Here is a 15,155-nt window from a genome sequence, read left to right on the forward strand (position 1 = left end):
TTTTGAGACCTGCTAAGGAACAGATGATTGTTATTATGTCCTGATATGTAAAACCACAGAATTCAAAGAAGGTGTACTTTCTTTTCCCCATGACTGTCTACTCATAGTGGACTCATTGAAATAATCCTGTCCGTCAGTCCATTGGTTTACTCTGAGTATGACTAACATTGGATAACATGGAAACTAAAAACAGGATAGGAAGAGAGTTCTGCTGTCTAAACTTTCCTGATACAGTACTTTTGAGAGGCAGACCCACATAGAGTATGTTACACTTGGTCAGTTTGAATTGACCAGGGCAGGGGCCGGCAAGCTTTACCTTGCCTGGGCCAGTTCACTCCAGCGGAGATCCCTCCACGGGCTGGATTGCTCATGTTCCCGTGATTTCCGGCATCTGCGCATGTGCAGATGCGAGTTCCAGTGCCACAGAAGCGAGCCCCCGGACCGCGCTGTGCCGGTTTAGCGCAGCGTGTGGGGACTCACCGAGAGGGCAGCTCAGTTCGTGGGCCAGTTAAAACAACCCCCATGGGCTGTTTGTGGCTCATGGGCCTTAGGTTGCCTACCCCTGGACCAGGGCATCTGTGGTAGTGATCAAATCTGCTTTAACAAGCCAAAGTTCTGCTTGCTACAGTTGCCATGTGAGGATCTGGCACCAAGGACAGGCCCACAAGGATTCCTAAGCTGTGGACCTTATCTATCACTCCTCCCTATTCAGCTGTCCTACTGACCAGTCACCTGCCTGTCTTGCCAAAGTTAAGCTTCCATTTTATTAGCTCACATCCAGTCCATTATTGCACTCAAAACACCACTTCAAAACATCCAGAGTTTCCTCAATATGAAATTAAAAAGAGAGAAAGTTGGCTATCATCCACATATTGCTGAAAACTAATTCCCAAAGCTACTCCCCGTAGTTTTAAGATTTTAAGAAGCATAACAGAATCATAGAATTGTAGAGCTGAAAGGAATCCCGAAGGTCATCACTTCCAATCCCTTGCACTGCAGAAATTACAGCTAAACGTTCAGATGGCCATCCAACCTCTGCTTCAACACCTCCAACGAAGGAGAGGCCATCACATTCCAAAGTAGTCTGTTCAACTGTTAAACAGCTCTTACTGTCAGGAAGCTCTCCCTAATGTTGAGTCGGAATATCTTTTCTTGTAACCTGAATCCATTGGTTTGGGTCCTACGGAGAAAACAAGCTTGCTCCATCTTCCATGTAACTGACCTTTAGATCAGGCTTCCTCAAACTCTGCCCTCCAGATGTTTTTGGCCTACAACTCACATGATCCCTAGTTAGCAGGACCAGTGGTTAGGGATGATGGGAATTGTAGTCTCAAAACATCTGGAGGGCCGAGCTTGAGGAAGCCTGCATTAGATATTAGAAGATGGCTTTCATGTCACCTCTTAGCCTTCTCTTCTCTGGGCTAAATATGCCCAACTCCCCCAACTGAGTCCGATCCTCATAATGCTTGGTTTCCAGACCCTTGGCCATCATGGTCTAACTCCTCTGTGCACATTCCAGCTTGTCCACATTGTTCTTAAACAGTGGTGCCCTGAACTGGACACAGGACTCCAGGTGGAATTACAGTGGTACCTAAGGTTAAGTACTTAATTCGTTCCGGAGGTCCGTACTTAACCTGAAACTGTTCTTAACCTGAAGCACCATTTTAACTAATGGGGCCTCCTGCTGCCGCCGCACCGCCGGAGCCCGATTTCTGTTCTCATCCTGAAGCAAAGTTCTTAACCAGAAGCACTATTTCTGGGTTAGCTGTCTGTAACCTGAAGCGTATGTAACCTGAAGCGTATGTAATCTGAGGTACAACTGTATAGGGGTGGTACTATGACTTCCCTTGAGCTGGACACAGTGCTTACCGTATTTTTCGCTCTATAAGACGCACCAGATCATAAGACGCGCCTAGTTTTTGGAGGAGGAAAACGAGAAAAAAAATATTCTAAATCTCAGAAGCCAGAACAGCAAGAGGGATCGCTGTGCAGCGAAAGCAGCAATCCCTCTTGCTGTTCTGGCTTCTGGGATAGCTGCGCAGCCTGCATTCACTCCATAAGACGCACACACATTTCTCCTTACTTTTTAGGGGGGGGGGAAGTGAGTCTTATAGAGCAAAAAATACGGTATGTTGATGCAGCCCAGAAAAACATTGTTGATTTGTGCTATGTCTGCCGGGTGTCGGTAACCTGGGCCAGTTCTTTGGTTACCTCTCCACCAACTGCAACATTGTCCTGGTAGCCCACAAATGGCAATGATGAGATGATATATGAAGCCTGTGGTATCTTGTGACTCTCTTGGCCAGAGAAGCTGTAGTCATTCAGTCCATGAAATAGCTCAGGATGGGAAGCACCACTACTGAGGGTCTGAAAGATCATGGTGTCACCATTTAATGTTCCCGTGTGATTCAGTTATTGGTATATTTCTTATGTAAGTCAATTGGTGTTTTAAGTACTGTAGCTTCTATATGTCTCAAGAGATTTGACCCTCTTAATCTATTATTGTTCCAATTGAATTAATCCTTTCAATTTTTCCCTAATAATGTTCTCTTCTGAATCGAGGGGTGTGTGTGTGTAATTTCTTGCCTGTGTGTTCTCTCTTTTAGTAGATGCAAAGCATTATGTTGGATGAAATCAAGTTGCCTCATTTCTTGCAAGTTTCATAAATCACTTTGAAGAGTCAAAAATTTGTTTGCTTGAGAAGTAACCTTCGAACTGATTTCAAAAACTACTAGGCATCCACCTTCTCTCGGAATCTGCTCTATCACTTCCAAATAGCATTGCATTAACATAGATTCCTCCCCCTAAATGGCAGCTGCAGAGGCTACAGTGAGGGAGAATGGTGTCTGTGTTCCTTAGCCCTTCTGCCATGGTTCAGTATCTGAGGCTGATGAAAAGGGAAAGGCAGAAATTGCTATTCTGCTTACAGATCAAAGCAGAAAAGCAACAACTGGGTTCTGCTAAATCAGCCACATATGGGAACACCTTGGTTTAGGATTGTAGAATCGTAGAGGTCACGGACTGCAGTTTCTTAGATCATGGACTGCAGTTTCTTGAAGATGGACTTCTGGCAAGCGATGGGCTGCACCTCACAACAGTTGGGAGGAATATTTTTGCCAAAAATCTCAGAAACCTCATCAGGTGTGCTTTAAACTGACTAATGTGGGGGAGGGAGACAGTGCTCCTGAAGGTAGGAGTCTATCAATTGATGAAGATGATCATCCAAATGTCATAGACCAATTGGAGCAAACAGCACGCAGACCTAGTGGTGGGAGGAAAAAATCCTTAAATAAGAGACACGGGAGAATGATTAATGGACTTCAATGTCTGTACACTAATGCGCAAAGCATGGGAAATAAACAAGATGAGCTTGAGCTCTTGGTACAGCAAACTAAATATGACATAATAGGCATCACTGAAACCTGGTGGGATAAGTCCCACGATTGGAATGTAATAATGGAGGGATACAATCTATTTCAGAGAAACAGACCAGACAAGAAAGGAGGAGGAGTGGCGTTATATGTCAGGGATGTGTATACCTGTGAAGAGACCCAAGATTTAGAACCTCAAAGCCAAAGTGAGAGCATTTGGGTCAAAATTAAGGGAGAGAAGAATAACAGGGACCTCATTGTGGGAGTTTACTATAGATCCCCAAGCCAAATAGAGGACATAGATGATGCCTTCCTGGAACAGATGGCCAAGCATGCAAAAGGAAGGGAAATAGTAGTAATGGGGGACTTCAATTACCCGGATATTTGTTGGATGTCAAACTCAGCCAAGAGCATAAGGTCAAACAGATTCCTCACTGGCCTTGCAGACAACTTCATTGTCCAGAAAGTGGGGGAAGCAACAAGAGGAACAGCCATTTTAGATCTGGTCCTAACCATTGTTGATGATCTGGTTAGTGGGGTAGAAGTGGAAGGATCATTAGGCACGAGTGATCATGCTCTTCTGAAGTTTACTATACAGCGGAAAGGAGCAGCCAAGCATACTAGGACTCAATTTCTTGACTTTAAGAAAGCTGACTTCATAAAACTTAGGGAAGTGCTGGGTGAGATCCCATGGACAGTAATACTAAAAGGAAAGGGAGTTCAAGATGGCTGGGAGTTTGTTAAGAGGGAGATAGTAAAAGTACAACTTCAGGCAATACCAATGAGACGGAAACATGGAAGGTGCCTAAAGAAACCAGGGTGGCTATCTAAAGAACTTTTAACTGAGTTAAGATTAAAAAAGGATGTGTACAAAAAATGGAAAAGGGGGGAAACCACCAAAGAGGAATTCAAACAAATAGCCAGCAGGTGTAGACACAAAGTCAGAAAAGCTAAAGCACAGAATTAACTCAGGCTTGCTAGAGAGGTTAAAAGCAACAAAAAAGGCTTTTATGGATATGTTCGTAGCAAAAGGAAGAACAAAGAAACAGTGGGGTCACTCAGAGGAGAAAACAGGACACAGAAAGGGCTGAACTCCTCAGTGCTTTCTTTGCCTCAGTCTTCTCCGATAAATAAAACAATGCCCGACCTGAAGAATTTGGAGCAAATGATTCAGCAGAGGAAACACAGCCCAGAATAACTAAGGAGATAGTACAAGAATACTTGGCTAGTCTAGATGTATTCAAGTCTCCAGGGCCAGATGAACTGCATCCAAGAGTATTAAAAGAACTGGCAGATGTGATCTCAGAACCACTGGCAGTCATCTTTGAGAATTCCTGGAGAACAGGCGAAGTCCCGGCAGACTGGAGGAAGGCAAATGTTGTCCCTATTTTCAAAAAGGGGAAAAGAGAGGACCCAAATAATTACCGCCCAGTCAGTCTGATATCAATACCAGGGAAGATTCTGGAGCAGATCATTAAGCAAACAGTCTGTGAGCACCTAGAAAGGAATGCTGTGATCACCAATAGTCAGCATGGATTTCTGAAAAATAAGTCATGTCAGACGAACCTGAATTACAAGCCTGGTAGATGAAGGCAACGCAGTGGATGTAGCCTATCTTGATTTCAGCAAGGCATTTGACAAGGTGCCCCATGATATTCTTGTAAAGAAGCTGGTAAAATGCGGTCTTGACTATGCTACCACTCAGTGGATTTGTAACTGGCTGACTGACCGAACCCAAAGGGTGCTCATCAATGGTTCCTGTTCATCCTGCAGAAGAGTGACTAGTGGGGTGCCACAGGGTTCTGTCTTGGGCCCGGTCTTATTCAACATCTTTATCAACAACTTGGATGATGGACTCAAGGGCATCCTGATCAAATTTGCAGATGACACCAAACTGGGAGGGGTGGCTAACACCCCAGAGGACAGGATCACACTTTAAAACGAACTTGACAGATTAGAGAACTGGGCCAAAACAAACAAGATGAATTTTAACAGGGAGAAATGTAAAGTATTGCACTTGGGCAAAAAAAATGAGAGGCACAAATACAAGATGGGTGACACCTGGCTTGAGAGCAGTACATGTGAAAAGGATCTAGGAGTCTAGGCTGACCACAAACTTGACATGAGCCAACAGTGTGACGCGGCAGCTAAAAAAGCCAATGCAATTCTGGGCTGCATCAATAGGAGTATAGCATCTAGATCAAGGGAAGTAATAGTGCCGCTGTATTCTGCTCTGGTCAGACCTCACCTGGAGTACTGTGTCCGGTTCTGGGCACCACAGTTCAAGAAGGACACTGACAAACTGGAAGGTGTCCAGAGGAGGGCAACCAAAATGGTCAAAGGCCTGGAAACGATGCCTTATGAGGAACGGCTAAGGTAGCTGGGCATGTTTAGCCTGGAGAAGAGGAGGTTAAGGGGTGATATGATAGCCATGGTCAAATATATAAAAGGATGTCACATAGAGGAGGGAGAAATGTTGTTTTCTGCTGCTCCAGAGAAGCGGACACGGAGCAATGGATCCAAACTACAAGAAAAAAGATTCCACTTAAACATTAGGAAGAACTTCCTGACAGTAAGAGCTGTTTGACATTGGAATTTGCTGCCAAGGAGTGTGGTGGAGTCTCCTTCTTTGGAGGCCTTTAAGCAGAGGCTTGACAACCATATGTCAGGAGTGCTCTGATGGTGTTTCCTGCTTGGCAGGGGGTTGGACTCGATAGCCCTAGTGGTCTCTTCCAACTCTATGATTCTAGGTGGGAGGGATCCCAAGGATCATTGTTGGTGGTCTGTGGACCCCAAGGGGTTTGTGGCACCATTCACATAACAAAAACTACCATAGAGATGGCAAAGTTTTCTAAAGTACTTAGCTAATTGGGAACCACTGATTTAGTTCAACCCCCTGCAATGCAGGAATCTCGACTAAAGTTGGATGGCCATCCCTAACAGATGGCCATCAAACATCTGCTTAAAAAACCTCCAAGAATGGAGAGTCCACAATCTCCCAAGAGAGTCTGTTCCACTGTCTAACAGCTCTTACCATGCGAAAGTTCTTCATGATGTTTAGCTGAAATCTTCTTTCTTGGAGCTTGAAGCCATTGGTTCCAGTCATACCCTTTAGAGGAGGAGAAAACAAGTGTTCTGCATCTTCCATGTGAAAGCCCCTGAGATAAATCAAGATGGCTATCAGATCTCCTCCCAGTCTCTTATTCTGCAGGTTAACATACCCAACTCACTCAACCATTCCTCATGAGACTTGGTGTCCAGACCCTTGATCATCTTGGTTGCCCTCCTTAACCAAGGATAGTTGAAGTCTTGTTGTTGCTGGACCTTCTCCTTTTCCTGTATCCAATTCCTCCCTCACCTGGGACACGGGTGGTGCTGTGGCCTAAACCACCAAGCCTCTTGGGCTTGCTAATGACAAGGTGGGCAGTTTGAATCCGCGTGATGGAATGAGTTCCTCTTGCTCTGTCCCGGCTTCTGCCAACCTAGCAGTTCGAAAGTGCGCCAGTGCAAGTAGATAAATAGATATCGCTGCAGTGGGAAGGTAAACAGCGTTTCTATGCACTCTGGTTTCTGTCATAGTGTATTGTGCTAGAAGTGGTTTAGTTCTGCTGGCCACATGACCTGGAAAGCCGTCTGTGGACAAACGCCGGCTCCCTTAGACTGGACTTAACCGTCCAGGGGTCCTTTACGTTTACTTTACCTCACCTTCAAAATAAGGCGTTTATAGATTGTAGCTTAGAGACATTGATTCATTAAGTTATTTGTGCTAACCCTTGAAAAGAAATATAGTTGCAATATTTATTCTTGTTCCAAGTTGTTCTTTTGTGTTTTAATCTCCGCCTTTTACTGGTTTTCATCATTCCACAATTGGTCCCATTCTCCGTTTGAGGAAAGATTTCCAGTTTCCAGGCTGCATCATATACCCAGTAAAAATCCCATTCCCCACACCTTGTCAATTCAGCATCTTTATTGGTGGTATATAATTCTGTATAGTTTGTTGTCAGACATGTCAGCTGAAGGGGGTAGACTTTGGTTTTGCTTAGCAGGAGCTGAGTGACATCCTGCCCTTGCTGCATTATTCATGGTCCAATGTTGTTATGTTGCAGATGGCTGAGAGCTAGGAAGAACCATTCCAGAGCAGAATGACTCACATTCCCACAGCCATGAATGGTAAGGAGCTCTTGTGTAGGGTATCCTCTGAGGAGGAAGATCTTTTGTCTTTCTCGTATATTACAGGATTATTGAATAAGTCTAAGATTGATATGCCTCAGAATTTTGGTAAATTTTCTGAAGACTATCTACTTTTGCCTACAGAATTTTGTTCTGTGTGTTTTCCATGATCCTTCTGCCGGAGCTTATAGAGGGCACCAGGAGCTGCCTGAAGCAGCTGCTAATTTTACTCTATTTTAAGGCTTGAAACATCCCCTGTGAACAGTGTGACAGCCTTCGGAGCTCTTCAGCTGTGAGTGGCAAGCTGTGTCCTTGGTTATCAGGCCATGTCACATAAATGGTACCTCCCCACCCCCCAAAAAAGGTTATGAAAGGCTTGTAGACGTTCTGTAGCTTAAGGTAATAAGTGTAGTCTCAGAAAAACATATGCAAAGCAATCCTGTTCACGTTTACAAAAAACTAAGCCCAACTGTGTTCAGTGAGAAACCTCGTAAGTAGGGAAATTGTTAACGCTTAATATTTTATTGTGTTTTTATACATGCTGGAAGCCGCCCAGAGTGGCTGGGGCAGCCCAGTCTGATGGGTGGGGTACAAATATAATAAGAATAAGAATAAGAGTAATACGTTTAGGAATACAGTCTTAAAATCAATTTTTAAAGACATAATATTTCATGATAAATGCTTTTCACATCATTTAAATTGCTCATCTAAAAGCATTTATTTTGAATACAGATTTGATATTTACATATTAGTTTACCATCCTTTTGATTTTGTTTGTAGAAGGAAAGAAAATAGTTTTACAGCCGCTGAATTTGCTGTGGAAGTCCAGTAAGAACCAAAAATGGAATTTCAGGATAAGCTCATTAAACCCTTGAAGCTGGTAAAATTAAATTTATTTCACTGTTGCAGATATTTAGAACACAGAAGTTAAGATAGGCTTGAGGATAAGTAAAAAAATTGCTACCTCATGCAAATGTTTTCCCACATGTGAGCAGTGTAAAATATTCTGCTAGCTGCAAGGCTGCATTTACTGCATGAAGTATTAAAGCATGCAATTTGTTTCTCTAAATAACTCAGAAGTTTGTGAAACATTCTCATGTTTTTCCATGCATACTTAATCTCTTCACACTGAGCATTGCCACTTTTGAAGCTTGCATAATTGGCTGTCTTTATTTTATGATTGAATAAAACACTTTAAAATAATGATTTAGGAAGTTTTAATACCTTTTTTAATACTTAAAAGGGACTTGCAACTAGATATTAACTCAACCTGTGTAAAAGTGATGAGTCTACAGAGTGATCTTGTATGAGGTTAAATCCTTGATCTCCCAGCCTAAGGATAGCCAACAGGACATCCTCAGGATGTTGGACCAAAACTCCCATCAGCCTCCATTAACATGGTCAGTATGTCAGGCATGATGGTTGTTGAAGTCCAGCAATGCCCATGGGGCACCGTCTTGGCTACCTCTAGTCTTGCACAATGCTCTCTCTTCTGCCCAAGGGGTCATTTTCACTGGAGAGGCCAGGCGCTGAACCTTGGGTGGGTAGAGAGCCCCTGAGCCTTGGCTGCTGCTTCTGTACTGAACATGGGTTCACCGTAAACACCAGTTGAGACACACAAGAGGAAATGACTGAAATTTGTTATTAGATTATGTTGGGCCATTCTAACTCGCAGAGGCATTGTCACTTCCTGAACTAGGGTTGGTTCCTTTTTTCCTGCCAGTGTGTCTTTAACGGTTGCATAATCAGCAGAAATTCAACAGAAAGCTTTCTTGGGCTTAAAGTCACGATGGCAGGGAAGTCTGTCTTTCTGATGTATTCCTGATGTAAAGGCACAAGGACCATGACAGAAAAAGGGGGTGACCCTATCCTATCCCTTTGGTGAAGGAAAAAGAGAGCAACTGGTACAGAATGGCCAGAGTACTTTTCTCCTAGAATATGGTGATTGAGCAGCTGATATGAACAGTAGAAGCTTGCTCAAAATCTCAAAATCTTACGCTTCTTCCCCTACTCAGCCATTTCATAAAGTAGTCCTTCCTGAAGTGAAGCTTTGGTCTAGCAGATGTGGCCTTAAGGATGTGTCAGGCTGGTACTAAATTAGAGATAATTGCAGCATTAATTAGTTTGATCAGCCTTAGAATTGGAAGGGACTTTAGAGATGATCTAATTCAACCCAGTGCAGGATGCAACTACAGCATCCCTGACTGGTGGCTGTCCAGCCTCTTCTTAAATACTCACAGTAAAAGGGAGTTGACTACTTCCCAAGGCACTCTGTTCTACTGTCCAGCAGCTCTTTATCTTAGGAAGTTTCTCATAATTTGCAGCTGAAATTGGCTTTTCTGCAACTTCCACCCATTGGTTCTTGTCCTGGCTTCTGGAGCAGCAGAGAGCATGAACTGCAACACTTCAGAAATTTAAAAAGCTATGTGATAATGTCACTGTATTTTTTTCACTGCCTGCTAAAAACATTATTGATTAGACATGTCTACCCAGATGCTCAGAAAGCCAAGGCAATTTTAATCTGTTTTAGTATTTTAACGTCTGTACATCTTAAAATAGGTTTGTACATTTTTCTTTATTTTGCTGTTTTATCTTTGTGTAAACCATAAATAGATGTGGCTCTTAACCTTGTAGGGTATGCAGCATTCCAGCCACACAGAAGTCAGAGCTTTCTGCACCTCTCCCTCTAGGCAAGCTACAGGTGCAACCACAGTTCAGCATGAACATGGATTAGGGCCCACGAGAGAAGTGGCCTGTGGAGAGTCCTGGAGGCTGGGAGAAGGAGGGGCTGCGGGTGGGGAGCTCCATTTGGCCTCCAGGCTGGGAGCTCCCACCTTCAATCTGGGAACAAGGCTTCTGTTGATGCAGTCTAAGGTGGCAGTGGCTTTTAAAGAACAGCCACCCACTGCTAGTTTATGTTCAGATTATTTTTTTAAAAAAATAAAAGACTAAAAAATTGTGCACACAGAAAATCAGATCTTCAAAAAATAATGTTTATTGTTAATATTACCTTAAGCAATGAAGATGTCAGCACCATTTTAGAAGCATTCTTCCTTCTCACACAGATATGAAAGGAAGGTCTCTTCTAAGATGATGACTGCTCTGACACATATGTTTCATCACCAAAAGCTAAAGTCAGTATGCTTCTTGTGACAGAAATGCTGCCACAGCGTAAATGCAAGTTTAATCAATACAGTGGTACCTAGGTTTTTGAACGTAATCTGTTCTGGAAGAGCGTTGGACTTCCAAAACAATTGAAAACTGAGGCGCAAAGGACGGGCTACCAATTCAATAAAGACAATTGTAAAATAACAGATAGACGCAGTGGAAGCCATTCGACTTCCGAGGTGCATTCGAAAATGGAAGCATTTACTTCTGGGTTTTCGGCGTTCGAAAAACAAAACATTTGGCAATGGAGATGTCCAAAAACCAAGGTACCACTGTAAATTTTAATAGCCTAAGGCTTCAATCCTAATCCAATCTACCTGGGAGTAAATTGTATTCACTAGGATTTACTGCTGAGTACACATGGTTAGGATTGTGCTTTTAGAATCATAGAATCTTATGGGTTGGAAGGCATCCCAAGCGTCATCTGGTCCATGGGTAGGCAAACTGAGGCCTGGGGGCCGGATCTGGCCCAATCGCCTTCTCAATCCGGCCCGTGGACGGTCTGGGAATCAGTGTTTTTACATGAGTAGAATGTGTCCTTTTATTTAAAATGCATCTCTGGGTTATTTGTAGGGCATAGGAATTGGTTCATTTTTTTTCTTTCAAAATATAGTCCGGCCCCGCACAAGATCTGAGGGACAGTGGACCGGCCCCATGCTGAAAAAGTTTGCTGACCCTTGATCTAGCCCAACCCCCTGCAATGCAGGAATCTCGGCTAAAGCATCCATGATAGATGGCCATCCAACCTCTGCTTAAAATCCTCCAAGGAAGGAGAGTCCACCCCCTCTCGTGGGAGTCTCTTCCACTGTAGAACAGCTCTTACTGTCAGAAAGTTTTTCCAAATGTTTAGTTGGAATCTCCTTTCTTGTAACTTGAAGCCATTGCCTCAAGTCCTATCCTCCAGAGCAGGAGAAAGCAAGCATGCTTATACATTTCAATCACGTTACAGCCCGATTTATGTCATGAGCTGGTAGCTAGTGCCTATTTGGAATGGTAGGATTGGGCAAGAAATAAATAAAATACTGAAACACTTCTTGTTCTAAATTCATGATCTTGAGAAAGAGAGAGAGAGAGAGAGAGAGAGAGGAGAAAAAGGAGAAGAAAATGAGATAAGAGTAACTGTCTTCCAAAAATCATTTGAATGGTAGGGATTTTTAGGATGGTGTTTGAGTATACATAGATCATACATAAATAATGTTTAACTGAAAAGTCAACAATGGTGAAAGCATGCCCGCTAATGCTGTAAAGTCCATATAATTGTGTTAAAGCTGGAAAAAACCTTGAGAGAATAACAGTCAGCAAATAATTGCGCATCTAGGGAACAAGATACCATGAATCATAAAAGCATTCCTGCCAAACTGGTGAGGGTAAAGTGTGTTAAAAACTCATGAGCTTAATATTATCACTTAGGAAATAAAGGTTCGTTTTCCCCCAGTTGACTATACCCATTTAAATCTACTTTTTAAAAAAGCATTCCCTTTTGCTTTCAGGAGGCTCAAACATTTGGGCCATCACCTCGGAAGAGAGAATGAAGTATGACAAGCAGTTTGACAGCCTTAAACCAGTTGGGGGATATGTCACAGGTTGGTGTGTGCTTCTGCAGTGAATTGCCTTCCTCATTATAATCTGAAGATTTAAATCATGAATTTGCTCTCGGTTGAAAATTGGCATAAAATGCCTCTTGAAGGAAGCAAGGGGTTCCTCCAGATTGATAGCATTTACAAGTACAGGACGGCCACACCTTACGTGGGGACTCTGTTCCAAGAGTTCAGTGTATACAAAAAGGTGCATATTCAAGCCGCCTCCTTAAAACTTGGTCTTCTACCATCAGCTGGTGCCCGGAGTGAACCTCACTCCACAAATTCCCCACCTTGCTTGGGGTAGGCCTATTCAGTGCATGGGCTCTGAGATGCTCTCATGAGAACTCGCAGGACTGCCCAAGTTCCCGTGAACGAGCATCTCCAGGCATCTGGAGCCAATGTGCTGAGAGGGCCTTGCCTGTATACCTGAAGGAGCATCTCCACCCCCATTGTTCAGCCCGGACACTGAGATCCAGTGCTGAGGGCCTTCTGGCGGTTCCCTCACTATGAGAAGCAAAGTTATAGGGAACCAGGCAGAGGGCCTTCTCGGTAGTGGCACCTGCCCTGTGGAACGCCCTCCCTTCAGATGTGAAGGAAATAAGCAGCTATCCTATCTTTAAAAGACATCTGAAGGCAGCCCTGTTTAGGGAAGTTTTTTTTATTTAATGTTCCAGTCAACCCAATCCTCTCCACCATTCTTTCAAGGAAGGGTGGTATACAAATAATGAGCAGATAACTCAAGGAATGTGGAGAATTGGCCCCTGTATGCTACCTGGAGAGACCGTTCATATTGCTTCTCTGCCAGGGGAGTACAGTGGGGAAGGTTTGCCTCATTTGGCAGGCAATTAAACCTAAAATTGGAGAATCATGACAGCCTTTTATTGATTTTTGGAAAATTGTATGTAAGATTGCTTCTGTTATGTGATTTATGTGTTTGATTAGAAAGTACTAATTTTTATTAGCTTTATGCATTTTCACTTGTTTTAGTCTGGACTTTATATAAAATTGGATATGCTTAGATTGTATTCATATTTTTGTAAAATTGTGTATGTTTATTTTACTTGCTTGCATTGTGTGTGTGTGTGTGTGTGTGTGTGTGTGTGTGTGTGGTGTATAGGGGTATATGGGGCAAGGCGCTTCAGCCCCCTCCATAGTTTGAAGCAGGGGGCCCAAGCATCTCACCTATCAATCACAGCTCTGGCACTCATATATATATATGAGTGCCAGAGCTGTGATTGATAGGTGAGATGCTTGGGCCCCCTGCTTCAAACTATGGAGGGGGCTGAAGCGCCTTGCCCCATATACCCCTATATATATATATATATATATATATATATATATATATATATATAAATAAAATAAAAGCTCAGAGTCTGCTTTCCCTTCTCAGGGACATAGTGTCCATGGGCCAATGTTGGTGACCCTGATCAAGGATATTGTTGGTTCCTATGTTCACCACTTAGATATAGATACCAGTAGCCCTCATCGTTCCCTCTGGGTCTTCACGGGGCCCTAATGGCAGTAGCCGTCACTTTGGAAGCAGATGAGCAAAGGGAATCTGGTATTTCAGCAGGCTGAAGTGGAGCTGTGCTATGTGCCTGCTGGAATAGGTGTTTACAAATGCATATATCCAATTAATAATGGCTCTTTCTCATTGTTAAAATTTTCATTGATTGATTTGTGAATCAGAACATTAAATCCACTCAGTAATTTTGCATTTGCGATGTCAAATAGTTGAAGCACTTTGATAACTTTTAAAAACATGGTCCAGTATATTAATGAGTCCTTTAAGGAAAAAATCACCAATGGAAAGTTGAGAATTGTATTAATGATGATGACTCACCTTGTCCCATTTTTTCTTTCTATATAGGTGATCAGGCACGTACCTTTTTTTTACAGTCGGGTCTGCCGTCTCCAGTCTTGGCTGAAATATGGTAATACATACATACATGCATGCATGCAGATACGTTTAATATTGTTATATTGATAGCACAAACGTCTATATCTTTACTGAATGTGTTTAATGAGGATTATATAATGATAATAATGATAGTTTATTGCTTATACCCCACCCATCTGGCTCGTTGAGGTTGGAGATGCTCCTTCAGGTATACTGGGCCAAGGTGGTTTAAGGCTTTAAAGGTCAGCACTAACACTTTGAATTGTGCTTGGAAATGTACTGGGAGCCAATATAGGTCTTTCAGGACCAGTGTTATATGGTCTTGGTGGCCACTCCCAGTCACCAGTCTAGCTGCCGCATTCTGGATTAGTTGTAGTTTCCGGGTCACCTTCAAAGGTAGAGCGCATTGCAGTAGTCCAAGCGGGAGATAACCAGAGCATGAACATCTCTGGCGAGACAGTCTGCGGGCAGGTAGGGTCTCAGCCTGCATACTAGGTGGAGCTGGTAGACAGCTGCCTTGGACACAGAATTGACCTGCGTCTCCATAGACAGCTGTGAGTCCAAAATGACTCCCAGGCTGCGCACCTGGTCCTACAGGGGCACAGTTACCCCATTCAGGACCCCATTCCACACCAGCCCGCCCCCTGTCCCCCCAAAACAGTACTTCTGTCTTGTCAGGATTCAACCTCAATCTGTTAGCCACCATCCATCCTCCAACCGCCTCTAGGCTGGTTCTGATTTAAAAGAGAGGTAGAGCTAGGTATCATGCGCATACTGATGAACACCCAGCCCAAATCCCCTGATGATCTCTCCCAGCAGCTTCATATAGATGTTAAAAAGCATGGGGGAGAGGACGGAACCCGGAGGCACCCCACAAGTGAGAGCCCAGGGGTCCGAACACTCATCCCCCCATACCACTTTCTGGACACAGCCCAGGAGGGAGGAGCAGAACCACTGTATAACAGT

At 43.4% G+C, this 15,155-nt stretch overlaps 1 protein-coding gene across 4 annotated transcripts in view; it reads left to right on the forward strand.

The window, feature by feature from the left end:
* Nucleotides 1-15,155, forward strand: part of ITSN2 (intersectin 2) — a 79,902-nt gene that overhangs the window by 2,032 nt on the left and 62,715 nt on the right. For all 4 annotated transcript variants that reach the window (XM_081905922.1, XM_081905924.1, XM_081905923.1 and 1 more), the window contains exons 2-4: nt 7,478-7,541; nt 12,200-12,292; nt 14,160-14,223. In XM_081905922.1, the coding sequence (XP_081762048.1) occupies nt 7,514-7,541; nt 12,200-12,292; nt 14,160-14,223 (185 nt within the window). In that variant the 5' untranslated portion in view covers nt 7,478-7,513. The remainder of the gene's footprint in view (nt 1-7,477; nt 7,542-12,199; nt 12,293-14,159; nt 14,224-15,155) is intronic.

This window comes from Podarcis melisellensis (genome assembly GCF_964234715.1).
Source record: "Podarcis melisellensis genome assembly, chromosome: 3".
Taxonomy (NCBI): domain Eukaryota; kingdom Metazoa; phylum Chordata; class Lepidosauria; order Squamata; family Lacertidae; genus Podarcis; species Podarcis melisellensis.